Genomic DNA, 26,506 nt, shown 5'->3' on the forward strand with positions numbered 1-26,506 from the left:
GTAGTTGGTATTTATTATGAATGTAAATGACGAAAACGGGTATTCTAATTATTCAACACAGCCCCTAAATATGAGCGCTGTTGAGCATGTAACTCATGATGATGAGCCAGCTACTAGCGGCTCAAACTTGCTGGCTGCTGCTGTCGATACAGCTGGTGTGGAAGATCATGATGAAGCAGATGATGGCAGATCACTGTCGGAAGCTAGCGGCTCGAAAGAGTCCAGCGATTTGAAGGCCTCTAGCGTCGATCAATCCATGGTTCATACGGCGATTACTGTAAACGATAATCCCTTTATAGACCAGGAGGAAAAGCTTTTTGGAATTAATGGAAATGGAAGCACAGAGGTTTATGATGGCAGGTCAGCGAAGGTAAAGCCTTTCCAAAATGGGAAATCTCTGGTCAATCCCAATGATATTTACCAAGATGACTTGGAAGACCTTTTACCACTAAACCATGGACCATCTGAAACGACACGTAACAGTAGTGGCGACGATAGCATCAGTGTTTCAAATCATAATGGTGTACCGCCCAGTTCGCACAATGACATTGTTGCAGTTGGAAACGCAAAGCACGAAATTAATAGGCGCCCAAAGGCACAAATACTAGAGGCCAACAAGCTATCCGAAGGTCAAGGTAGAACTTACATTGCTTATACTATCAGGTACGAAGATTCTCTGGTTCGGAGAAGGTATAGCGATTTCGAGAGCTTAAGGAATATTTTGGTCAAGCTTTTTCCCATGACTCTATTGCCACCTATACCGGAAAAGCAATCCTTTAAGACTTATGGGAAAGCGATAGCCGGATCTAAATCGAATTATTTGCTGCCTTCAGAAGGGACAGGATCGGTGGATTTGTCACTTTCTGTTATCAATGGATCTGTGAACAATAGTGATGAGAGACTTATACGGCACAGAATAAGAATGTTAACAGGATTCCTGAACAAGCTACTTCAAAATGAAGAGATTACAAAGACCACTATTATTTCTGATTTTTTAGATCCTAATAATTCTAATTGGAATGACTTCGTGACGAGTTCGGCAACCTTTTCTTCATTGCCAAAAAGTGTCCTTCAATGCAACCCACTAGATCCAACTAACACGACAAGAATTCATGCTTCATTACCAGTTGTACATTCTACGTCACAGTCCATTTTGAACAAAGACAGTTCATCTGCAACTTTGGAGAGCAAAGATGGGTTTGTTACCATTGAACAGGACTACAAAAGATATGAAAGTATTTTGAACAATGGATTATATAAATACAATAGGAGAATTACGAAAAACTTTCATGATTTAAAATGTTTGATCAAAGAACTGGGCGAAGCGTATGCCCAATTTGCTACCAATCAGAACCGTGGAGCGGACTTGGCAGAACAATTTTCCCACATTAGTGATACCTTTGACGAGTATTCCATACAATTAGATAATCTAGTTGGGAAATTTTATTACAATATTAATGAGCCGCTGAGTGAGTGTGTTCACATGGCCGGATCCGCTAAGGATTTAATAAAATATCGCAAGTTGAAGCTAATGCAAACTGATATGATAAAAAAATCATTGCAAAATAAAAAACAACAACTAGCTAAATTGCAGGAACACGAAAAAGATGTACAGGATGTCGAAAGTCAAGTAAATGAAGAGGTAGGTAGTAGTCAAAAGATTAATTTGCAGCATCCTCAGCCTAGATCATATAGTGGTAAACTGTTCAATAAATTCAATAAATTGGCAACAATGGTCAAGGAATCTGTCAGCTACCAAGACCCTGATCTTCATACGACTATGGAAAGCTTGAAGAAGGATATCAAGGAATTAGAGAAATCATCAAAAGTTTGTGAAAGTGATATGACTGTTATAACTGAGGTTATAAAAGATCAACAATTGAGCGCTTTTTCCAAACAAAGGGAGCAAGAACTAGTGAGCATCTTAGAAAACTATTCCAAGTACATGCGAGAGTATGCAGAGAAAAATTTGGAGATATGGCGTGAGATTAAGGCAAAACAAGCGCAGTAGGATGGATTTTTGGGACGATGTGGGTCAGATACTTTATAGATTTTCTATAGGTTTCAGTCAATATCTTGGATTAAAAAATGGGAAAAAATAATATTTTTAAATAGCAGTTACTTTATTCATGCCACTGAATTTCTTGAAAGCTTTTATATGGGGCCAATTGAGCTCCTTGAAAAATGGAACAATGTTTGTGTAGTATGGGTAACTTAGAGTATTTGTGGCGTTGCATTCGATTGACGTGAGGATTCGTTTAGCTAACTTCGAAGGTTCAACATCCGGAGCCAAAAACTTCGAAGGTGTTTCGACATTTTGAAACATCGTAGTTTTTAGTTTCCCTGGACAAACCAACAGTGTTTTGATGTTGTTTTTGCCGTAGTTTGATCTCAGATAGCGGGTAATTGATATATGCAGAGCGATGAGACCTGCCTTAGAAGCACCATACGAACTCAATCTTGCTGGAGTTATAACGCCAAGTATAGACGCAATATTGACTACATAGCCTCTGTTATTCTTGATCATTTCTGGCAAAAAGATCTGGATCATATTATAGGCCCCAATAAAATTCACATCTATGACCCGCCGCATGTCGTCATTTGAAGAAGACTTGAGTAGGGAGATACTGGTTAACCCTGCATTATTCAAAAGGATACTCACGGTACCATGCTCATATTTTATTCTATTATAGAGTTCCTCTACCTGGTCGTAGTCTGTAATGTCACATCGATAAAATACTACCCTATCAGCTGTACCGAAATCAGTCGTGGGCGGATGTATGTCCACAATGATGACCTTATTTTTGCATACAAGTAGTCTTTTTACAAGTTCCAATCCAAGGCCACCGGAGCCACCGGTGACTAAAACAATGGTATTCTCATCCAAAAGATTTTCGTCGAATAGACTGAACCTGTTAGTGAAAAACTCTAAAATGTCGGAGGTAAAACGGCATCCTTTATCACCAATGAATACCATGATCTTTCCTGGGAAACAGCTGTTATAAGGGTAAAAATTAACTGCTTTCTTGAGAAAATATTAGGCTTCACCTCAGTTCATTTATAGAAACTATTATGCTACAAGAGATACACAAAAATAACACTGTGAGTCCGCGTCAGTAATTACTGACGCGGATTGCCTGAGCTGAATTGCTTTATCTACATTAATAAACACAAAAGCGTTTAAGTAAGAATCTGATCCATTTTAAAAAATTGAGCTGCTGCTAGATGGAGATGATCCAAGTCCGTATTTATTGCAGGTTACAACAAGACTAGATCCGATCTAAAGCCACCGTACTCCATAGTCCAAATAATACTGTGGAAAGATCAAATGCCGGGTAATGCATATATATTCAGAAGTGACGACTTTGGACCTATAGTTCCAGATATAACGGCTTAAATGATGTGAGTATGATTTCTTTAACCACAGCTCACTCAATGAAGACGTGCCACAAGGGGCACTATACTATGCAATATGAACGATGCTCCTGAATTCATCCGTTTAAAGAGAAGGAGAGATGAAGGGAGCGTGAACAGTCTCCTTATTGATGATCAGAAACCAGTCAAGAGAGTAAAATTTGTGTTCAAACTTACGAGAACTGTAGAACAGCAGTTTTACGAGACGGATGGGCAAAACTCGACACCACTTTTGAAACTGGCAGACAATGAACATCATCATTTTGTTCTGGAACAAAATAGGAAAAGACGCAGAGAATCCCAGGACAAAAACAGAGGTGATGATGACGCAAGACATCAATCGTTTGATGACCCACTCGAGGACTCTTCCGACGGTGATGGCTTGCCTCCGGAAATCAGTCAAATGTTAAAGCAACATCTATCATTAAAAGGAACGGACCCAGATGCGTCTCCAACTACCAAGATACGAAAACGGAGCAAGAGGCATTACACCGGGCAAGCCGCCCCGGTTATCAGCATGCCAAGCCTTGATTACGTTTATGATATTTACCATCTGGAAAAGGTCACCGAAGATGAGATGAGCAAATTTGAGAAAAGTGACGTTGGATATGTCAAGATAGTTAACAGAGACGTAGATCTAATTCCTGATGAGGAAACAGATTCAGCAAATGCGGCCTCAGACGACCAGGATTCGAATGAAGAGGGCTTCTATCAAAACGACTACCCAGAAGACGAAGACGACGACCGCTCGATACTATTTGGAAGTGAAGGTGAAGAGGTTGCAGCCGACGAAACAGCGGACCTTATTCAAAGTTTATATGACTCAGATCGTATGCCATCGTCCACAGAGAATGGAATCGAACTGAAGGAGCAAAAAGAATATATTGAGCTCTTCAATCAACTGGGAAGCAGCGGCGACATCCTCAACTCGCTCAACGCAATGAATTTTGTTGATCTCGATGACAGAGATGAAGATGCAGCCGTTCTAAATTACAGCGACCTTGAAGAGTGCTGCGACAATGAAGATGAGATGAATGACACTGTTGACGATGCACTCGATCATGAAGTCGAATATGCTAGAAATACGTTCTTCAAATCTGATGTGGAAGATCCCCTAGCTGTTCATCGTGATATAATATTCGGCAAATTGCAAGACATGATTAACAAGACGTAACAGATTGATATCTTCAAGGTATCTCTTGTTTGTGACTGTTTTTAACGCTGTTGTGTCTGGGTTAAAATGAAAAAGTCGGACAGATAGCCCTGTTTTTTTGATACTTTTTGTACAGTGACACATATTTTTGACCAGTTTTCTTCTTTTTGAATGTGGTGTTTGGGTTTGGGTGAAAAATTCAGCCTAAAGTTCGTGAAGGACGCAGATCTGGACGTTTGCGCATGGAAACTTTCCAGCCAGATTGGAACCGTAGCTGCAGAGGATGATGGCCAGAGTAATTGGATTGGTATATGGTGATAGGGTTAGATTACATAGAGTTTAGTACTGTGATAGGAGGCAGTGAAAAGACTAAAGCAGCGACGCAATGAAGTACATCCAAACTGAGCAATTCATTGAAATCCCAGAAGGCGTTACCGTTAACATCAAATCCAGAGTTGTTAAGGTCACTGGTCCAAGAGGTACTTTGGTCAAAAACTTGAAGCACATCGATGTTACTTTCACCAAGCTCAGCAGCAAGCAAATCAAGGTTGCTGTTCACAACGGTGACAGAAAGCATGTTGCTGCTTTGAGAACTGTTAAGTCATTGGTTGACAACTTGATCACTGGTGTCACCAAGGGTTACAAGTACAAGATGAGATATGTTTACGCGCATTTCCCAATCAACGTCAACGTTGTTGACAAGGACAGCAAGAAGTTTGTCGAAATCAGAAACTATTTGGGTGACAAGAAGGTCAGATTAGTTCCAGTTAGAGAAGGTGTCGACATTGAATTCTCCGCCAACCAGAAGGACGAAATTGTTCTATCTGGTAACTCAGTCGAAGACGTTTCTCAAAACGCTGCCGACATTCAGCAAATCTGTCGTGCCAGAAACAAGGATATCCGTAAATTTTTGGATGGTATCTACGTCTCTGAGAAGGGTGTCATTGCTGAAGAAGAATAAGCAAATCTATAAACTATATTAACTGTATCATATAGGTAGTTTATCTTCAAATCCTCAAATTCTTTAATGCTAATTTTATAATTTTATTATTTTGTTTGTACGAAAAGACATTCGAAGGATTGTAAAAAAAACTCATTCGCTCTTCTTGAAGTCTTCTCTCTCTATAGTACAGATTTTTAAATGAACAAAATTACAGAATTAGAAGAAAATCTTTAAATTATAAAAAATCTGACCCTGTGAGAGTTGCTGTACGAGCAACAAGACGTAGATACTCTTTCAATTTACCGCTTGATTGAAACAAGAGATATATTTTATCGGCTTCGTTCGCTACTAAATTGGCAATGTTTAGAGCATCCTTAATAAAGGTAGGTATTCTTAATAGACTTGCCGCTTCAACTAATCCCTTGTGAAGTTCGATAATCAAATAAGGGGTATACAGAGCTCTTATCTCGAAAAAAATGTCTTTATCAGCATGACTCTCCAATTCCGAGAGTTCAACTAGAAAGCCTTTTATCAAATCATGCGTACCTCTGGAATACTCTTGGAATTTTTCTATTAATGAGGGAATGTTGGATTCAGAGTTTAGTAAACCTACGATTTTTTGCCATTCTTCATGCTTTTTTAGTTCATCAATCAATAATCTATAATCTAAGAGTTCTTTTGTCTTATCATCTCCTTCATCAGCAAAAATTCGATTGGATATTTTCTCCAAATCATAATTTTTTATCAGATTCTCGATATTGTTATGATCCATAAAGTATTCCAACGATTTTATTCTACCATTCAACAGGAATCTTCTAGATAGAGCAATTACTGAATCCATAGCATCAATATAAAGTTTGCCTTCAATCAGCCATTCAACGCCGAGGATCAAGTGCTTGTCGACTTCTGAAACAACAGTTGTAACTTCTATTTCACCTTTTGGAGTATAATCATCTTCTGTTTCCATAAAGACTCGTTGTGTCGTTTTTCTGAGGATATTTGAAGTAGGCAACTTGAGGAAATTTGCGATTTCAATTTGTTTAGTCCTAATCTCTGGATGTTTCAACGTGGAAAGAATGAATGAAAACGCTTCTATGATATCTTCTTCCTCTAAGAAACTGATATATATAGGAATAATTTCGTATAGGCCACGTAATTTCATTATGCTAACATAGGCAGTAATAAGTTTCGATTTGTCTGATGAAGACACAAATCCTGGAGATATGATATCCAATACGATACTTATGTGCGTCACAACCCTTAACAGATAAGGGTTCTCCCCCAGATAGTCTTCAGTGGTAACACCTTTGATAATATCTAGCAGCACTTCGACTGAGGAATGAAGAACGGATGGCAATGTATCCAATATTACTGCCGCAATCAATACTCTCAATGGATGCTCGCTTTCACTTTCATATCTAGCAGATATTATATCTAGAACGTTTTGAATGCTTGGCGATTGTGAAGATAGACCTCCAAGTATTAGTTCACCTTTTTCGATTTTGTTGTTTTGTAACAGGTAGTTTTCAATTTCAGTCTGTAAGATTTTGTTCAAATAGAATAAAAGTGCTAAATCCCAGCTTGAAGTAGCCAATACTTTGTCAGGCGGTATATCACCTGCCAGAAAGCTGTAAATTGCACGTTCATAAGAACTCAGTTCGAGGTTCTGTGAAAGAGAGAAAACTGCTCTTCTCCATAATGCATGCTTTTTAATCCCCTGATGAGTCTCAAGCTCGTCACCTAGCTGTGTGTCTATGTTTGGGTCCATGTATTCTTGCATCCCAGTTAATATCATGCTCATCGTTAAATTATCTGTAAGTCCGCATGCTTCTATGGCCTCCTCGAACTTTCCTGCAATTAGCAGCTCAAAAAGATACCGAAAAAAAACATTATCTTCTTCTTTATCCCTTGGATCTATCTCTGCCTCGGAGTCACGTAGAGGAAAGTCTAGATCGCAACTTTTTAGTCCACCACTAATTATTGTATTTGACCATTTTGAAGTCGGAAGATTGGAGGGTCTTTCAACCGGTTTCATGTTGTCCTGAATCCAAACGATAACAATCCAAATCTGGTAAAGTTCCCTATTTTTTTGCAAAAGCTCCTTTTCCATGACAGCATTAGAATTGAATGGATGCACATCAATTGTATCCAGATCGTGATCTGACGTTCTATAGTTCAATAGTAACTCTAGTATATGCCATAGTTTAGCTTCTAGCTCCCAATCAAGACTAGCCTCCGAATCAGTTTTGGAAAACTTGAGAGAGGCCTCCCCTGCGATTGAGCGAAATTCTTTTATGATGTTGAAAGGATCAGGGAGCGTCTTCCCATCAAGCCCTTCAATTTCAAAATCTTTCAAAGTATTTGCTGATTTTAAAAAAAAGTCAACGTCTTTAGGGCCGTCAATCTCCATCTTACACCACGAACCAACTTGAAAGTGGGTCAGATAATGCCCAATTGGTCTTTATCAAGCGTGTTCTGTTTTTCCGCAGTCATCTTTCTTGTTAGATGTTCTTAATGAATTTCATAATACACATTTATTTTCAAGAGACCGTCCAAAGTGCCCACACCAAATCCTGAAGTATCAGTGGGGGGATCATGTCGAACACATATTGAAAAGTTGAGTATTAACCTATTGATTATTTATTTCTATCGTTTAATATTAAAGATAAGCTTAGTATTATATGGCCTTCATAGACATAGCCATTCAGCAAAGGTACACGATCCGCAACCTGAATCGGCAGCCACGAGCGCTTTCCAGATACCCGGCTCTTTCACAGTAATAGTTGTCCTGGATGTACCGTATGCAAAATGTGGATCATTCTTCTCAAATTCGTATCTCTTTCCAGAGGGTGCCTTTATGATCATTGGTTGTCTGCGATTTCTTGTGGGCGATGAACGCTCGTAAATTATTCCATCGAAGGATTTTTGAATGATTTCGAAGTTATATTCGTTGTTTTGAAAGAGGTACCTATTCTGAGGCTCAACAATATACATTTCAACTTTTTGAATACTCTCTGATGGTTTTCTAACAGTGAACTCATACTTCATTTCCGTGCCGCTATGATACAAAGGCACCATCATGCTCAATGGATGAACGTTCACGACAGAAGTTTGTTCGCCTCTTAACCCGGCATGAAGGTAAAGGGAACCTTTTTTGACACCAGGAGGCAGGACTGCTTTAACCACGGCAATTCTGCGTGTGCTATCGGATTTGTGGCTTTTTACTTGTACTAAAGCCAGTTCCATCTTCCCGTATGAATGCTTCCTTTGAACGTCATCTGTGGATACAACAACAGATGCGAAAAGTTCAACATCGCTTGGAATTTCCAAAGAACATTCGTAAATTTCAGAATCTTCAAGATAGCTCAGAGCTGTGCTGAATTTGTAGAGACTCAAACCGTATTTGAAAAAAGATGGAAAAACTAAAGGTAAGTATAATGCTGATAATCTATCAATGCTTGGAATAATATGCTGTTCATATTCTCTTTGCGGAATATGTGTGTAGATGAATTGTAGTGGTTCAACCAGGAAATAATCGTCTTCTGCCTTTGTTATCTTTTTGTTGTTCACGAACTCATGAATAGGATTAGATATATTACCCAAAATGATATCAATGAATCTCCACTCTTTGTTGACTAAAACACGCAACCAGCAATGGTTGTATTTGTAATCGCTATTGTCATTAACAGGCGTCTTTAAAAAACCGTATACCATCTCGCATGTTATTCCCAATGCCTTCGAGAGCTCTTTGAAGAGACATGTTAGCTGAAACGGGGTACAGTGTCTGCTGTAAAGAATTTTTTCCAAGTCTCTAGGTGGTTTCGAAAAATCTGTACCACCATTATCGTCAACTAGTTCGAAGGTCTCGGCACAGAAAATGTATATACCTCTTAGTGTTTCTGCAGTTGTAGAATATCTTGCAGAAAAAGTGGTTTGTGACCAAGTGCTTAGGGTCATCGATCCATCTTTGATGCATCTTTTTCTAGTCATATCGTCAATATATTCCAAGTTCAAACCTGCAAGTTCTATGTCGATAAGACCAGGTTGACCATTATATCTGACCTCATTCGTATTGAGCCCATTACTGACGGCATCTTGGGGGTGTAAAACCAGGTCGTGATTTTGTTCTAGAACTCTGATATACCTAGGGTGTTTTTCGTATTTTGTTAATGATCGTGATCTATTAAGTTGGGCTTTGACTGTCAACCAGTCACGGGCATCATCGTGTGTGGAAGTTATTTTCAAATTTTGAATATCTGGGAGTTTTGGATATTCTGCTGTAGGTGAAATTGGACTGTTCGGCGAATTTGAGTAATTTGGATGCCCTCTTGGCATTAATTTCCTTAGAATTCCACCCATTTTACCATTTCCAGATCCCGAATTTATTGACTCTAATGAGGAAAATGTTTGAGATCTTTCTAGGGAATCTGAAAAAGATTGAGCAAATCTATGTCTTGCTAAACTGCCCGCACTTGTGGCACTAAAATCACTCATAAGAGCGAAACTATCTTCGCTACTAGTGGTAGAACCGTCCATATATTTAGAATTAGAGAATAGATCACTTGAATTTGAATCATCAGTTACTGATGACCTCTTTGAAGGAGAGTAATAGTAATTTCTATCACCGTTATAAGCTTGAAGACCATTATGACTTATGCGAGGATCCCTTGCACTTCGTGTTGTAGAAACATCGTTAAGGGAGGAAGATTTAGGCATCTTTTGTTGTGTAAGATTGCCATGATGCTTGTCGGCACATGGGATCGGAGGAAGAGGAGGGATGTTATCTGCTTCGTTAATATAGCGATTAAATTCAGGAGAGGTTCTCTTTTTTGTCCGTGTATTCTTGTACCTCCCATAATCAAGTTTATCGTGCACATGTACTTCAGGTAAGTTTGGTGTTGAGTGATGCTGCGAAATCTTGTACATGCTCGAATCTTTTTTCTTTACATCTCTAAGAGACGAAGATGACGAAGATGACGAAACTGAAGAGCGAGGGTTTAACCTAGCAGGAATTGGTGGAATTACAACCTTTACAGGAGAGGTAGGTTGAGACTTTGAATAGACTTTAGTTTCATTTGCATTGTTTTGATTCATTTTTTCCCCCAAAACATTAACAAAATTATTTGGGAAGTAGCCAGAACATTTACGGTTTCTTAAAAGTCTACCGTAGAACCAATCGCCAGTAATTTTAGTCACCTCCATGACATCACCCTCTAAAAAGCCTAGGTCACCCCTTGCCTGACCTGACCAACCATATCTTGCTTTGACTTTGAAGGGTGGTGCTAATTGTTGTACGCTGACAGACATATCTCCTGATAATGACTATAGTAAGTGTTATAATTGTGCAGGTGTAGAAACGAGCAAGAGAGTGTTATGAAATAGTTGGAAGTAATTAGTTTGAGTGAGTGGATTGATCCTAATCCTTGACTGGCGTTACTAACATGTAGCGAATGATCCTAAAAAACACTCTCAAGTTAAAATAACACTATCTGTACTAAAATAAATAAAAAGATAGAATTCTGCAAATTTGGCAGGCAGTTATGGTATTGGATAGCTGTTTCATGTTTGCGAATACAGAAGCTTAATTTTATTTTTCAGTATAGTTTTCGTTTTGATCCGTTAAAATAATAGATATGCCCGGCCCAGCCATTCCAAAAAAATGTAAAAAAGTAAACAAAATGAGAAAGCGTTGAAATGCAAAGCAGTCCAAGGAAACAAGAACATGTGTAGCAGGGTGAGCCGAGCATTTTATTTTATTATATGGCAGTGAATACATTAATACTAAATTTATTTCGAAATGAAAATTTTCAATCGCTTACCAACTAGTGGGTAACACTCTTAGCGAAATCTCTTGATTTTTGAATTAGCAAAGCATCTGCCAAGACCAATGCTGTCATTGCCTCAACGATTGGGATAGCCCTTGGCGTGACTGCAGGATCGTGCCTTCCCTTTGCTGCCAAAACACCTGGCTTACCGTCATAATCAGCAGTTTCCTGCTCTTGAGAGATTGTTGCAACAGATTTGAACGCTACCGAGAAGTAGATATTTTCTCCATTGGAGATACCACCTTGTATACCACCGGAGTGATTGGTCTTTGTTCTTAGCTTTTGCTTTTCCTCGTCGAAGTAAAATGGATCGTTATGCTTCGAGCCTGGGACAGAAACACCTTCAAAACCAGAACCAATTTCAAAACCCTTTGAGGCAGGTATAGATAACATCGCGTGGGCGAGCAGCGCTTCCAACTTGTCAAAACAAGGCTCGCCAAGTCCCGTTGGCACGTTTCTCACCACACAAGTAACAACCCCCCCAATAGAGTCTTGATTGCCTCTGTATTTCTCGATCTCTTTGACCATGCCGCCGGCCAGGTTTGGATCCGGACATCTGATGGGCCCCGCGGAATCGACTTTCTCCCTTGTGATAGTGTTTAAAAGATGATGGAAACTGGGATCGAACGGATCTCTGTTCATCTTGATAGACCCAATCTGGGTGACAAACCCGACTATCTGCACGTTTGACACCTGTGCCAAAAACTTTTCAGCTATTGCGCCCGCGGCAACACGCCCGATGGTCTCTCTTGCAGACGCACGCCCCCCGCCAGAGGATGCCTTCAGGTTGTACTTCTCCAAATACGTGTAGTCCGCATGCGAGGGTCTAGGGAAATTGTCCATGTCGCTGTAGTCGTGTGGCCTTTGGTCCTCGTTCCTGATCAGCATCGCAATCGGCGTACCAAGAGTTTTCTTGAACTCCACACCAGACTGGATTTCCACCTTATCTTTCTCATTCCTTGGCGTCGAAAGCTTTGACTGCCCAGGTCTTCTTCTGGTCAGCTGCGGTTGGATATCCTCCTCGGTCAGCGTCATTCCGGGAGGCACACCGTCCACAATACAGCCGACAGATTTACAATGCGACTCACCATAGGTGGTTACACGGAATATATAACCAAACGTAGACATCTTCAGCTCCCAATGATTACAGTGTCCTGTTCAAGCAACACAATAGCACTTTATCTGAGGTCTCTGAGTACTTGTCTTCCTTCTTGTGACCACATACCTGTCCTGCCCGATGACTGAGTTTCCACTTTTTCAACTTTTTCACATCATCGTCAAGTTACGCCGGAGATCACAAAAAGTTCGTCCATCGCGACATTTTAACCCTAACTTTCGCCATTTCCAAACTGTTTCTCAAGCGGTTCCCATTCTCACACTGTTCGCGTTCGGCTTACCGCGCAGTAAAAGTGCCACAAGGTTGTCACGCTGTAGTCACGTGCAGTTTTCCCGAATGCTTCCGAAACGTTTCTCAAGCCCATTTGGTTTCCAACTCCGCTGAAAATGCAATTTTACATTACCAAATTTATTCATCACGCTGCACTCTGCGGCCGGGCAACCCTCCGCACAGCAGTACGAGTTGCCATCTGTCGCTTAAAGGGATGGAGAGACGGCTAGCTGCGCTAGTGCCATCTCTTGCGACTCCATTCAAGAGGCCAACAAGACGCTGGCGGTGGCCTGAGATGCCGCAATGGGTTATACACGACAATACGCTGTTTGTGCGACACAGCACTCGATATGCCTTCTTATCATAAAGTGAAAAACAAGTTTCTTCCGGCAAGAGAGAAAAGACAGGGAAGTAGAGAAAAGTAAAAGAAGACACAGAGGGTGACAGACACTTGACAGTCCTCCTGTACGTTGTGCAGCGTGTAGGGCATACTAACGTGATATTCTCGCATCTGCGCCGGTGTCTCTTTTCTTACATGTTGGTTCATTCCCCTTATCTTTCTACAGTTGAGAGAATGTCACGTCAAACCTCTTGAACTTGACAAGGACGACACAAAAGCAAGGTGCCCATGAGTGGTGACGGTGCGCGAGCCTTGATCTATAGTGGGCAATTGCACGGGATGCTGGATACACGCACTTAGTAGATGGTCGCAGTCAGTTGCGATCAGTGTAAAAATTTTTCAGTTTAGTTTTTTTTTTTTTTTTTTCGAACCGAAAGGCTTTCAATGCTTGCTTGATCCTGCTCCTATTGAGTGATTTGAAGTGCAACAAGAAGAACGACAAGCCCCAGGTGGGTGGAGTGGAAGTTGGAGGACAACGGGGAGACAAGACGAAAGCCGGGACGTAAAAATATACAACAAGGTAAATTTATCTTAAACACTACTCTTGCGCACAGTATTTATTATTATCTAAGAACATATTGCATGTATTAGTAGCTAGCTATAGCAGTAGCATTCAACAGTAGCTTGCATTGTATTAGGTTATTGATATACCGTGATCGGTAGTTAGTAGTGGTTGTCCGAGCAGGTGAACAATGTCGTTAGCGTCATTACTCAACAGGGAGGACAAGGATATCGTAAGGAGGGCATCAACACCGTCTTCTGGCGAAACTGTGGTTAAGGCCAATGGGGGAAGTGAGAGCACACAGCGAGACAGAGAGAGGTTTGTAGAGAGACTGAATCGGGATTTTGATGTGATAAGTCAGAGAGATTTGCTGGAACATGGGTATCAGGACTGGAAATTCATTAACTTCCAGGAATTTGAGCTGATATCTGAGTGGAACAACCAGTCCAAGGACTGGTCACAAAATGACGAGAGCTTCAGAAAACTGTACAAAGATATGAATGCTATTCAGAAGGAGTGGAACTCGTACAGCAAGTACAAGGAGTATAAAGCTGCTTTGGTGGAAGAGATCAACGAGAAGCAACGCAAAGAGCAATTGAAGAAGCAGCAGCTCCAACAACAAGAGCACCAGCACCAGCAGGAGCTGCAGGAGCAACAACAACAATTACAACAGGAGAACGGTGGCACACTCCGGGAGCACCATAATGGTACTGCCAACGACGGAGACAAGAAGAAAAGAAAGCGTAGGGCCAAGAGAACTGTTACTCAGGAAGTATCAGCACAGGAGCCAGACGAGAACGTTGAAAATTTGAAAAGGAAACGGAAGTTTGCCGAGGTGGTGGACGCTGATGTTCAGTCTGGTGATGATAATAGTAATAAATTACAGGAGGAGGACACGCACGATGTGTCGCCAAAGAATGAGCAGGATGATCGGATAATAGATGAAGGCGAAAGCGTCACTGAAGATCAAGAAAATCACAGTGAGGAACACGAAGAGCCCGATGATGTAGAAGACGATCTTGCTGGCGGTGAAGATGACAAAACTTCTGTTGATGATGCAGAAGAAGAAATGATTGATCAAGAGATACCGATTGCTGAGGACGACGAGTATGATGATAATGATAAAGACTTTTCACCAGACGATGAAAATAGATTGAAGGGTTCAGGCAAAAAAAATAAGAATGTGAACCTAGACAGTGAAAGATCAAGAATTGTCCGTGAGTTGATAAAAATGTGTAATAAGAACAGAAGTGCAAAGGCTAAAAAGAGAAGATTTACAAACTCAACAGTCATTGAATACAATCCATTGGATAGTAAATTAGTACTCAAGATTACTCTAAAACAATTTCATGTAAAAAAATTGAAAAGATTAATTAATGAAGCTAAAAGAATTGCCGCATTGGAAGAAGCGGCCAAGAGTAATCCAGACGATCAATTAGGATCCTTGTCACCAGCAAGTAAGAAAAGGAAAATTTTAGCTAAAAATGGTGCAGTAAATGGCAATCTGTTTGCTGAAGTAAATTCATTGGCATCGTCAAATATAAATTCTGAAACAAAGGACGGATTACCAACTTATGGATTAAGAATGACAGCAAAAGAAGCACGTGCAATTCAACGTCATTATGATAATACTCTATTTACTATATGGAAAGATATGGCACGTAAAGATTCAGCGAAGGTTGCTCGTCTTGTTCAGCAAATGCAATCCATTAGAGCTGCAAATTTCAAGAAAACTTCATCATTATGTGCAAGGGAAGCAAGAAAATGGCAATTTAGAAATTTCAAGCAAGTAAAGGATTTTCAGACTAGAGCGAGAAGGGGTATAAGAGAAATGGCTAGTTTCTGGAAAAGAAATGAACGTGAAGAAAGAGACTTAAAGAAAAAAGCTGAGAAGGAAGCAATTGAACAGGCAAGAAAAGAGGAAGAGGTCAGAGAGAATAAGAGACAAGCAAAAAAATTAAATTTCTTGTTGACACAAACAGAATTATATTCTCATTTCATCGGTAGAAAAATAAAAACAAATGAACTCGAGGGTACTATGTCAGACAGTCAACTTGCTCACTCAATGGATCTTGGTCATGATGGTATCGATCTTGATAATACTGAAGCCAATAAAAATGAATTCCATAACATTGATTTTGACAATGAAGATGATGAGCAATTAAGGATTAAAGCTGCTCAAAACGCATCAAACGCTTTAGCTGAAACAAGAGCTAAAACCAAACAATTTGATGATGATGCAAACGGTGAAGAATTAAATTTTCAAAATCCTACTTCTTTGGGTGAAATTACCATTGAACAACCAAAAATTTTAGCATGTACATTGAAAGAGTATCAATTGAAAGGTTTAAACTGGCTGGCCAACTTATATGACCAAGGTATTAATGGTATTTTGGCTGATGAAATGGGATTAGGTAAAACTGTCCAATCCATTTCTGTTTTAGCCCATTTAGCCGAGAACAATAATAATTGGGGGCCTTTCCTTGTTGTAACTCCAGCATCAACTTTGCATAATTGGGTTAATGAAATCACAAAATTTCTTCCACAATTCAAAATCCTACCATATTGGGGGAATGCTAACGATCGTAAAATTTTAAGAAGATTTTGGGACAGAAAGAATTTCAGATACACAAAGGACTCTCCATTCCACGTAATGGTTACATCTTATCAAATGGTAGTTTCTGATGTTGGATATCTACAGAAGATGAAATGGCAATACATGATTTTGGATGAAGCTCAGGCAATTAAATCATCTCAATCTTCACGTTGGAAGAATCTTTTAAGTTTCCACTGTCGTAACAGATTATTGTTGACCGGTACACCAATTCAAAATAGTATGCAAGAACTATGGGCGTTGCTTCATTTTATAATGCCATCACTTTTTGATTCCCACGACGAATTCAACGAATGGTTCTCGAGAGACATCGAGTCACATGCAGAAGCTAACACAAAACTGAATCAGCAACAACTGCGTCGTTTACATATGATCTTGAAACCATTCATGTTGAGGCGTGTCAAGAGAAATGTCCAATCAGAATTAGGTGATAAGATTGAAATTGATGTTCTTTGCGATTTAACCCAACGTCAAGCCAAATTATATCAAGTGCTAAAATCTCAAATTTCGGGAGCTTATGATGCAATTGAAAATGCGGCAGGTAATGATGATGCCTCTGATCAAAATTTAATTAATACGGTCATGCAGTTCAGAAAGGTCTGCAATCATCCGGATCTTTTTGAAAGAGCAGATGTATCATCCCCGTTCCGTTTTGTTGATTTTGGAAGAGCGGGTGCTACAGGTAAAAATGGTGAAATAGCAGATGTATTTTATTCCACCAAAAATCCAATTAAATTCCATTTACCTCGTTTGATTTACGATGATTTGTTGCTGCCCAATTACGAAAATTCAATCACCGCAGCTGCTAAATTAGTGAACCATACAATGAATATACTAAATCCTAATATTAATAAAGAACTCACACAAACGTTGTCATTATTAACAGGCCTCGCATCTTCAAAGTTTGCTGAAATCTTGAACAAGAGTTTAGTCGAAAGAATACTAGATTTCTCTCGTGAAAAAGAGCCACTTCCTGAAAGATTATCTTTGTTATATGAGGGTGATTTGAATTTTAACCCTAGATATGAGATACCAGTTGTGGATAAACTAAAACGCGTTCAAAATCTTGGGAAAATCACAACAGATGGCGTTCTCAGCTCACTTCTGAATATTAAAGAGTCAGTATACACTCAACAGTACTTGAACTCACTACATCCTGCATTCCACCCTGGTGCTTCTGCTGCACCAATATCTATCGACGTCAAAGGATGTAGTAACGTATCAGGAAAGGTGGAGCGTGAGCTTTTTGATCCTGTGATGTCTACGGCACTTTCAGGTATCCCAGTGGAAACCCAATACAACATGCATATCACCAAAGGTATTCCTGTGGAAAAATTCCCTGTATCTGAATTGCATCCACCAGCCCTCAATAAATTCTTCTCCTCGTATATATCCATGCCATCTATGGATAGATTCATTACAGAGTCTGCGAAATTGAAAAAGCTGGATGAAATGTTAGTTGATCTGAAAAAAGGTGGCCATCGTGTACTAATTTATTTTCAAATGACAAAAATGATGGACTTAATGGAAGAGTATCTGACTTACAGACAATACAAACATATTCGTCTAGATGGATCTTCTAAACTGGAAGACCGCCGAGACTTGGTTCATGACTGGCAAACAGTTCCTGATTTATTTGTTTTTCTTCTAAGCACTAGAGCAGGTGGACTCGGTATTAATCTAACTGCTGCTGATACAGTTATTTTTTACGACTCGGACTGGAATCCAACCATAGATTCTCAAGCTATGGATAGAGCTCATAGACTAGGTCAGACTAGACAGGTTACGGTCTACAGATTATTGGTTCGTGGCACAATTGAAGAAAGAATGAGAGATAGAGCCAAGCAGAAGGAGCATGTTCAACAAGTTGTCATGGAAGGTAAAACTATGGATAAAAAGATAAAGACAATCGAAGCACATAGTGATGAGGTCAACATGGAGCTCAAACAATAATTTACAGCACGTCTCTTGAATGGTGTTTCGTTCTCTAGACCACTAAAGAATTTTCATGAACAATTTTTACTCAAACAGATCCGCATCTCTTCCTGAGTTATCTAATTACGTCGATTGTCTATATATTCTCGCATTAAGACGCATTTCATTAAAAATTGCAACTTTTTAATACTTGTAAATATTTTTCATGATATTTGCAAATTTTATCGTAATTCTCTTTGCTTACGTCGCCCGAGGATACAGCCAATTCATAATTCTTTTTCATTTCATGAATAATCAAACCAAATGACCTACGGATAGGTACAATGGTATCTTGATTTGCTTGTATTTCGTTATTGGGTTGAGATACTGGTAAATCCTCAGCGCCCTGTATGCTGGTGTCGTTTTCTCCAAACAGCATGTCAAAGTCATCATCTGGCGCAGTCTCCTGCTTTGGAGAACCCTCCAGTTTCAAATACGCTCCATCAACAATACTGTTTGCTGAATTGCTATCCATCAGTGATAACAGTTCGAGTGCATCTGCAGGGGATTTGATATCATTCAAAACCAGAAAGTAAAAAAAATAGTTTAATACGCTCTCCGATTCTACCGAAATAATCTTATTTCTTGTTCCTGGGACACCATAGGTGGCAAGTTTGTATTCTAACGTGCGGAAAACATCAACTAGAAAATAACGAGGTGTGACCAAATCGATGATATAGTTCAAATAGTCCAGATTATAATAGGTACTGCTATGAAGATTCCAAAATGAGTTTATTTGATTGGTCATAATCTTGTTGATTGGAGTCTCATTGAGTATTAAAAAACTAGAGTATCCCAAATGTTTCTGGGGATAATCATTTTCTGTATTCAAAATTCGGGGGTCAATGTTGTAGTTCGGAGAAATTTGTAAAACGGTCAAGAATTTTTTGATTAACAGCTCCAAATCGGGATTACCTGTAGCTTCCGATGAATATATCCCATAATTTGACTGCGACTGTACACGAAATCTTCTCAGTACTTTTAATAATTTCGTTGCATTTAGCCTTAAAACGGCACTATGAAAAGATGCGGAATCCTCGTTCAGGGAACTTGGATTGAAAATAACATTCAACAGCATGAAGATGTTCTCGATTAGCCCATCAGAAATGGTATCACTTTTAAGTGAACACAAATACTGCTCCAGCCAATAAACTACTTTTATGAGTCCGATTAACATGAAAGGCTGCAAAAAGTATTCTAAACCACCGACCACATCGGAAACCTTATTAATCGAGCCAACTTCAAAGCCTAACAATATTTGTTTAAAGATGAATGGCACTAGCAAAGATAATTGCTTAGCGTTGATGCTTTGCAGTAATGAGTCCGAAATAGATCCATTTATGAACAGATCTTTCAACCAATTTTCCACCATTAGATTGGATGCCATTTGTATCTCCTTATCATTGGGCTTTTCTAGGTCTAACGAAAACACATCGGGTATCTCAGTGAGCTTTGAGATAAATAGCAATGTGAATGAATCCTGTGTCCGCAAGTGAGGAGATTTCACAGCTACATTTATTAGTGAAAAGTCGTAAGTTTGCGCAATCACAATAAGCAGAAGTAAGGACCAGCTAAATGATAAAAAAATATTCATTGTTTCAAATTCAGAATCACCGAATTCTTTTCTCTTCACATCGACAGACGTTTGCCATGTTTTATCGACGAATCGCATTAAGATCTCACATACTTTCGAAGGTGTGACAAAAGCCAGCATAGATGTCAAGGAATGAGAAAAGTTAAACGAAAGAAGAGCACATATTTTTGTTACACGATTGAAGTCGAGATTCTTTGTTGCATCATCCAACATGCTTATAAGACAATGTGAAAGCTCCTTTTGCTTTGTTGGCGATATGTTCTCAAAATCATTTAGAATTTGCTGCACTCCATCGCAATTCTCACTAGCGGAGTTCCCAATAAGTTCCACTTCTAGAGAATCTAAAGATGTAGAAATAAAGCTGTCGATATCCTTCACAACCTCTTGGACTCCTTGTGAATTCTTAAGTACCAAGTCATCAGTGACCAGTAATGCTTTGACATCTATCATTTGATCTTCTCTAAGATATTTCATTATTACATTTGGTGATTGCAAATTAAGTCGGATCAAATTTTTAATGAAATCATGCCTTATATCGAGGCTTGTCGATGGATAATTATCAAATAAATCTTCGTTTCTATTCTTGAAGTCATCTTTCTCTGAGTAATAAGTCCTAATGGACTTCATGACTTTACCGTCAATATTATCCAAAGCGGTTGTAACGATTTGTGGGCTCTCCGGGACATGTTGCAGTACTAATAGCGGTATTTGCTTTGTTATAAATATGATCCACTGTCTTTCAAGTAAGCTGAAATATGAATTTGACTGATGGTATTGCTTATTACTCACAAATTGTGCAAAACAAGTAAATGATGTTTCTATTAAGTCAGCAATAGCCAGATCGAAGGGTTGTAATTTAATATGTGACTCTTGAAATACAGAGGATGCAATTGATGCATATTTCTGAAGATATTCGGGGTGGCCCGTTTCCCAATTGAAAATTTTGTTATTCAACCAAATATTCTTAAAATATCGAAGCAGTTTCATATCCTGATATTTCAAATTATTGTTACCCTTGGTCATTGTATTTTTTGCCATCGAAAAGGGACTCGCAATAAACTGGGGTGAGGTTATCGATGGCGAGCTGATTGCTTCATGTGTAGAATCTCTTTTCAAAGAGACTTGAGCGTCCTTGAAGACTAGTTTGGATTCTATAATATAATTCAGCTTTTTGAATAAAAGCTTATTAATTTTTGACAACTGAGATGTCAGTTCATGCAAATTATCTCTGACACTATCCGATGAGATTGTTACATTGGATGGAATGCATGCTAGAATGTCGTGCAAAAGTTTACTTCTTGCAATTATAAGGTTATTACCACCAGTGGCATTGGTACTCAGTATATTAGGCAATATGGAATCTGATAAATCGGCACATACTTGGTCTATCACAATCGCATCAGTTAAATTTGCAAAAAATGAGCAGGAATGAGAGAGAAAGTGCTGTAACATGGAAATGTTCTCAATTGAATACATGTGCGGCAAAAAGCAGCGCACCAAATTGGAGTTGTAGTTAACAAACAGCACTTCAACTGCATAATCAGCCAATATGAGTAGGTCATGAGTGGTCAAAAGCTCAACAAAATCTGAAGCCAATGTGCTACATATATTAGACAACTCAGAGTCATCGTTCGGCGTGTCTGCATGTTCAAGTCTGTTTGTAACTTTCTCGTTGTAAAACTCTTTGTACAGATTCAAAAAGTCGGCTGCTGCGATTTGTCGATCAGCGCATCGCAATGCCAGCTTACTTACACTCTCAAATTCCATCCCACAGTCACTGAAAATCCTACTAGATAAACCTATACTGCTGTGTGTGTCAATATCTTGCCTATTGATCTCATATTCAATCAAGGCTTTCATATTTGAAAAACATGCAGCTAACGAGCAGACTCCGATCACATGATCATAACTGTGTAGTTAAACTAAATAATACATAAAGGAATATCATATTCAGCTTCAATCAGTCCGATTGTTGAGTTTCTGTTGCTTTTTCCTGCTCTTCTTCAGCTTGCTCTAAGGTGTGTTGCCAATTGGGCACTGTAACCTGATTCAAGGGACTCTTCTGCCATTCTGGAATAGAATAGGTACTTGACCCCAAAGATTCTTCTCTTGCCTTCTTCCACGCAGGTTCATTGGAATCAATACTCTTATCCTTCTTATTCATGTTGAGCTTTGCTAAGATATCCGCAGCTGAAGGTATAGAATCAGCGCTTGGGACAGCATTGTTAGGTATGGGCGATTTATTTCTTCCCAAGCTTTCAGCACTACTTCCATGGGAGCCTTCTGCAAATCCAGAGTTTTTGATGAGACTTTTGAGGGAGTTCAACTCACTGTTGATTTTTTCTAATGCTGCACTATTATCCTTCTTTATAATAAACTTATCGATAGAGTTTTGCAAGTTTGTCATTTCCAGTTTAAGCATTCTAAAGTCATCCTCCATTTTTTCCCTTGTCCTTGTTGTATACTCAAGACACTTCTTCAACTGCCCAAGAGTAACATCCAATTCAGCAAGTTTCTCCTGATCTCTAACTCTGAATGCTTCTTGCTCTTGCTCAATGGCGTCCAGCACTTTATCCACACGGGAAAACTGGTCCTGAATCTCTTTTTTATCTTGCTCCAACTTGCTTTTAGATTCTGGCAAGATATTTGGTACCACATACCTTTTCGTAAATTCATATACACCGTAAATTAGACCTGCTGAGACGGATGCCATTATGAAGTAATCCTTCCAATCGCGGCGCGGTAATGGCGGTGGTACAGCCTCGTAAACATAATCATTCCTCGTTGGAACCGCACTCCACTGGGTATTATCTGCTAAATTTTCCGGTTTAGATTGGTCCTGCGATTGTCGCAAGGCTGCCTCCACCTCCTCTTGCGAGAGACCTTTTGTTTGTAGAAACTCTACCTTCTTCGTCAAAGGAGCATTCTTTATGCTGGGGTCACTCAAAAACGATACCGCAGACTCAAGAAGTTGCTTTCTATCCTTTTGAACAGTACTCATAGATAGTCTAAAAATTCTTCACAGATCAGTTGTGTTAACCTTCCCGTATATTATATCTTTTAACATCTTTCTAGTGGATGTAATGTCGGATTTCCTTACAAAGATCACTGGATTTTCAATCGCATGAGATTGATGGTGGGCAAAACAACGGCAATGAAAAGAACCAGTGCCTGACTTCTGTATGGAGGATCTTTTCTCTGATTTGCAGTCCAGTGAGATTTGGAGTGGTGTTTTACTGGTTGACTACCAGAATTCGAACCTTGATGATCCTTATACATTTGAAGAAGCACTGCGATTTCTTCCTTTCGAGGTTCAGAGGAAAATACTGAGCAAGCGAATCTCTACTGCCAGAAATGCATCACTATCCAATGCCTTATTACAGACATTTGGGTGCAGTGTTGCTTCCAGCACAACAATGAATGAATTATGCCTGAAGTATGGTACATTCGGTAAACCCTACCTCGATAATGACCATTCTATTGCGTTCAGTATGTCGAACGGCCAGCAGTATGTCGTTCAATATCTCGTAAAAACTGCTGGCGAGACTGTAGACGTTGGGATTGATATTGCATCCAAACAAGACTACATTAACGATCAAGATATAGATGTGTTTCGTGCCATATTTTCAACCATGGAGTACGAACAGTTGGAATCATGTAGTCAATATAATGAAAAGCGAGAATTGTTTTCTTATTTATGGTCTTTGAAAGAATGCTACACAAAGCTAGTAGGCTGTGGACTTAATTGCGATTTATCGCTGATCGACTTTGGTAAACCTCGAATTCTGGAATCACCAGCTGTCATACACAGAACAATAAACAATACGTCGGTTACGTTCTATTCCCAATGGTTAGAGCCAGAAAAGGAGGAAGTAGTCACTGTATGCCATTATACAAGCAGCGCCACAGAACGTTTTTTGACAATGCCCCCAAAATTTTACAAGTTAACATTAGATGATTTGATCAAGTACTTTACCTCTCACATAGAGAAAGAAAAGGAGTGTACCTAGCGCATGTTTATCCCTCAACATCCAATAGACTCAAGGGTGCTCATATTCAGTATTATCTTTCTTCCCTGAGGTGCTCCCGCAACGTCGCTCTAGGCAATACCAAATACCCATACACTCTATTTCTGTGAATTTATAAGCATTACTTAGTTACACAGCACTTGGTCTCGATGAGAAACAAAGTTCTTACAGTTCTATAGGAAATCACATTAGCATTAATACTGTTTAAAAATACCTTGCTGAATCAATAGCGGCAAAAACTCTTCTTGAAGGGGAAAAATATACGCAATGGAATTGAGCTTACTTTGGTACAAAATTAGAAAATATAGAATCTGAAACATTGGGAACAGACCTGTAAATGTCTGAAGGCTTTTCCAAAACTAGGTCTCATCTGGTTGGTGGTTTCTTTGGTGGACTTTCTGCTGCGATTACGTTGCAACCTTTGGATCTGCTGAAGACAAGGATCCAACAAAGTAAAACCACATCTATATGGTCCATAATCAGTCAGCTTAATAGTCCAATTGAATTATGGAGGGGAACCGTATCTTCTGCAATCAGGACTTCCGTGGGTAGTGCACTGTATCTTTCAAGTCTGCACATGATGAGAGTAGCATTGGCATCGAATAAAGGATCCGAGTTTACATTGAACAAGAGTAGCAGACTACCACAACTGCAAATGTATGAAAATTTACTGACAGGAGCTCTAGCCAGAGGACTTGTAGGATATTTTACCATGCCAATCACTGTCCTCAAGGTAAGGTACGAGTCAACCTTTTACAAATACACTAGCCTTGGAGAAGCAACTCGTCATATTTATAAAGAAGAGGGCATCAAGGGATTTTTTCGAGGCTTCGGTCCTACATGCTTGAGAGATGCTCCTTACTCTGGCATATATGTGTTATTATATGAGAAAACCAAGACTATTTTGCCAAGTATACTGCCAAGTCGAATGATTAATCAAGACATAGATGGAAATTTCACTACTTACACATCTACAACAGTCAATGCACTTAGTGCTATTTTCTCAGCCAGTTTAGCAACAACAATAACAGCTCCTTTCGATACAATCAAGACAAGAATGCAATTAGAGCCTTCAAAATTCAGGAGCTTCTTTGGTAGTCTTGACCAAATAATACGACACGAAGGATTTTTCACGATTTTTAGTGGGTTAAGTATGAGATTGGCCAGAAAAGCCTTGAGTGCAGGTATTGCGTGGGGTATCTATGAAGAAATTATCAAAAGATTCATGTAAATATTTTGTTCATTAATGATACAGTAAATAGTTATTTCCGGAATAGTACATCACAAACTTATTTATTTGTCCTCTTGTTAGGAAGACACATCTATGGCACTAGGCAGGAAAAGGACACCATTGAATGTACCTTCTATAAGTTTGAGTGCCGCCACCCCTAAGCAGGTATGATAAAGATCTGGATCATCAACGTCATTCTTGCTGAAACCACCAATAATTGTATTTTGTGTTCTACTCAACAAATACATTTTTGCTGATTCGAAAGTACCTAGTGTAGCGCTCGTATTGAACTGTAATATATTCATTGAATTCAAACACCAAAAAGCGTAGCATGTATCGGCAAATTTATTCTCTCTGCCCTGAAATCCACCATGATCTTCTTCGTCAAAGAATGGATTCTTACATTGCAATTGCATGCAGCCCTCATCTGAAACTTGTCGATGCACCAGCCATAGCAGTGTCAATTCCTTGAATTCGTCAGTCAAGCAAGCTAAACTTTCAAGAAGACTCAGTGTTGAAAGAGCACACGAAGTGTATCCTGCATGTGGTTCACCATACGACCCAAAGCCTCCCGAATCGCATTGCTGTGATAGAATGTAAGCTATCAATTTGTCGACGTTTATGTACTTGGAATAATCCTGCAGCTTTCGACATCCGAGTAAGCATAAGATCTCTACTGCGATAAAACAGAACCGGAGATCACTTGCATCAAGTGGTGAAGGTAAAAAGTGCTTATTAGCCAGTACAGAAGTGAAAGAGCCATCCTCCGCGACCTGGCAAGTTGATACGAACGCACATATGGTTTCTCTATTTCGCACACTGCAGAAGAACTCATCACATTTTAGCAGCCTTAATACCAACAGTGCGAAAAGTGTGTTGGGTAGGCTAACTGTGTTTGTATTCGGTATATCCAACGTTAAACTACCAACAAAACCGGATAGCGCCACCTTGGAGCCAGAAGACTCCAGGGCAATTCGATGTCTGCAAATCCATTGAGCACTCGATCCGTATTCTTTAGCAACATCAATACCGATAGCAGAGAGACTTACTAATGAATAAAATATGATTGCCATTTTATTTACATCATGACTTTGTTGGGACGAAGGCAATAGGCCCAAATGCCTCTTTAAGTATTTAACATGTTTCTCCGTAGCAAATTGAGTGTGCATTCTGATGAAGCCATTCAAACAGGCCCTTGCAAAGCACGTTCAGCGTACTAGCCAGCCCAGAAAATTCATTAAACTGCTCTTTTGGTTATTCTTTTTATTTCATTTAACCACATTTCCAATTTCGATCAAAATGCGCATCTCACGGGAGTTCAAATAATCATAAAAATAACATACATAACTATATGTTCTTAAAAAGAAGAGAATTTAGCTTAGATGGGAGATACCAAAGTGCAATCAACTTACATCAGGCGTCACTGGTTCTATTGAAGTTA

The 26,506-nt window shown here is 39.4% G+C and overlaps 13 protein-coding genes across 13 annotated transcripts; 6 read left to right on the forward strand and 7 right to left on the reverse strand.

The window, feature by feature from the left end:
- Positions 1-16: 16 nt before the first annotated feature.
- Positions 17-2,011, forward strand: ATG20 (Atg20p; the record flags this gene model as incomplete). Its single annotated transcript, XM_037288290.1, has 1 exon — positions 17-2,011. The coding sequence occupies one exon, from the start codon at positions 17-19 to the stop codon at positions 2,009-2,011; it is 1,995 nt and encodes a 664-aa protein (XP_037144185.1).
- A 96-nt stretch (positions 2,012-2,107) lies between these two features.
- Positions 2,108-2,977, reverse strand: HG535_0D01660 (short-chain dehydrogenase/reductase; the record flags this gene model as incomplete). Its single annotated transcript, XM_037288291.1, has 1 exon — positions 2,108-2,977. The coding sequence occupies one exon, from the start codon at positions 2,975-2,977 to the stop codon at positions 2,108-2,110; it is 870 nt and encodes a 289-aa protein (XP_037144186.1).
- Positions 2,978-3,472: 495 nt separating this feature from the next.
- IWR1 (Iwr1p) lies at positions 3,473-4,588 on the forward strand (the record flags this gene model as incomplete). The annotated part of the gene is made up of 1 exon (XM_037288292.1): positions 3,473-4,588. One exon carries the CDS (start codon positions 3,473-3,475, stop codon positions 4,586-4,588), a length of 1,116 nt encoding a protein of 371 aa, XP_037144187.1.
- A 364-nt stretch (positions 4,589-4,952) lies between these two features.
- RPL9A (60S ribosomal protein uL6) lies at positions 4,953-5,528 on the forward strand (the record flags this gene model as incomplete). The annotated part of the gene is made up of 1 exon (XM_037288293.1): positions 4,953-5,528. One exon carries the CDS (start codon positions 4,953-4,955, stop codon positions 5,526-5,528), a length of 576 nt encoding a protein of 191 aa, XP_037144188.1.
- Positions 5,529-5,745: 217 nt separating this feature from the next.
- Positions 5,746-7,920, reverse strand: NUP84 (Nup84p; the record flags this gene model as incomplete). Its single annotated transcript, XM_037288294.1, has 1 exon — positions 5,746-7,920. One exon carries the CDS (start codon positions 7,918-7,920, stop codon positions 5,746-5,748), a length of 2,175 nt encoding a protein of 724 aa, XP_037144189.1.
- A 278-nt stretch (positions 7,921-8,198) lies between these two features.
- CYK3 (Cyk3p) lies at positions 8,199-10,817 on the reverse strand (the record flags this gene model as incomplete). The annotated part of the gene is made up of 1 exon (XM_037288295.1): positions 8,199-10,817. The coding sequence occupies one exon, from the start codon at positions 10,815-10,817 to the stop codon at positions 8,199-8,201; it is 2,619 nt and encodes an 872-aa protein (XP_037144190.1).
- A 515-nt stretch (positions 10,818-11,332) lies between these two features.
- On the reverse strand, positions 11,333-12,463 carry ARO2 (bifunctional chorismate synthase/riboflavin reductase [NAD(P)H] ARO2; the record flags this gene model as incomplete). Its single annotated transcript, XM_037288296.1, has 1 exon — positions 11,333-12,463. The coding sequence occupies one exon, from the start codon at positions 12,461-12,463 to the stop codon at positions 11,333-11,335; it is 1,131 nt and encodes a 376-aa protein (XP_037144191.1).
- Positions 12,464-13,814: 1,351 nt separating this feature from the next.
- Positions 13,815-18,191, forward strand: INO80 (chromatin-remodeling ATPase INO80; the record flags this gene model as incomplete). Its single annotated transcript, XM_037288297.1, has 1 exon — positions 13,815-18,191. One exon carries the CDS (start codon positions 13,815-13,817, stop codon positions 18,189-18,191), a length of 4,377 nt encoding a protein of 1,458 aa, XP_037144192.1.
- Positions 18,192-18,339: 148 nt separating this feature from the next.
- Positions 18,340-21,666, reverse strand: NUT1 (Nut1p; the record flags this gene model as incomplete). The annotated part of the gene is made up of 1 exon (XM_037288298.1): positions 18,340-21,666. One exon carries the CDS (start codon positions 21,664-21,666, stop codon positions 18,340-18,342), a length of 3,327 nt encoding a protein of 1,108 aa, XP_037144193.1.
- A 100-nt stretch (positions 21,667-21,766) lies between these two features.
- On the reverse strand, positions 21,767-22,807 carry PEX14 (Pex14p; the record flags this gene model as incomplete). Its single annotated transcript, XM_037288299.1, has 1 exon — positions 21,767-22,807. One exon carries the CDS (start codon positions 22,805-22,807, stop codon positions 21,767-21,769), a length of 1,041 nt encoding a protein of 346 aa, XP_037144194.1.
- Positions 22,808-22,988: 181 nt separating this feature from the next.
- LYS5 (holo-[acyl-carrier-protein] synthase) lies at positions 22,989-23,816 on the forward strand (the record flags this gene model as incomplete). The annotated part of the gene is made up of 1 exon (XM_037288300.1): positions 22,989-23,816. One exon carries the CDS (start codon positions 22,989-22,991, stop codon positions 23,814-23,816), a length of 828 nt encoding a protein of 275 aa, XP_037144195.1.
- A 355-nt stretch (positions 23,817-24,171) lies between these two features.
- Positions 24,172-25,065, forward strand: HEM25 (Hem25p; the record flags this gene model as incomplete). The annotated part of the gene is made up of 1 exon (XM_037288301.1): positions 24,172-25,065. The coding sequence occupies one exon, from the start codon at positions 24,172-24,174 to the stop codon at positions 25,063-25,065; it is 894 nt and encodes a 297-aa protein (XP_037144196.1).
- Positions 25,066-25,142: 77 nt separating this feature from the next.
- On the reverse strand, positions 25,143-26,234 carry CDC43 (protein geranylgeranyltransferase type I subunit CDC43; the record flags this gene model as incomplete). The annotated part of the gene is made up of 1 exon (XM_037288302.1): positions 25,143-26,234. The coding sequence occupies one exon, from the start codon at positions 26,232-26,234 to the stop codon at positions 25,143-25,145; it is 1,092 nt and encodes a 363-aa protein (XP_037144197.1).
- Positions 26,235-26,506: the final 272 nt, after the last annotated feature.

The sequence above is a fragment of the Zygotorulaspora mrakii genome, chromosome 4 (assembly GCF_013402915.1).
Source record: "Zygotorulaspora mrakii chromosome 4, complete sequence".
Classification (NCBI taxonomy): Eukaryota; Fungi; Ascomycota; class Saccharomycetes; order Saccharomycetales; family Saccharomycetaceae; genus Zygotorulaspora; species Zygotorulaspora mrakii.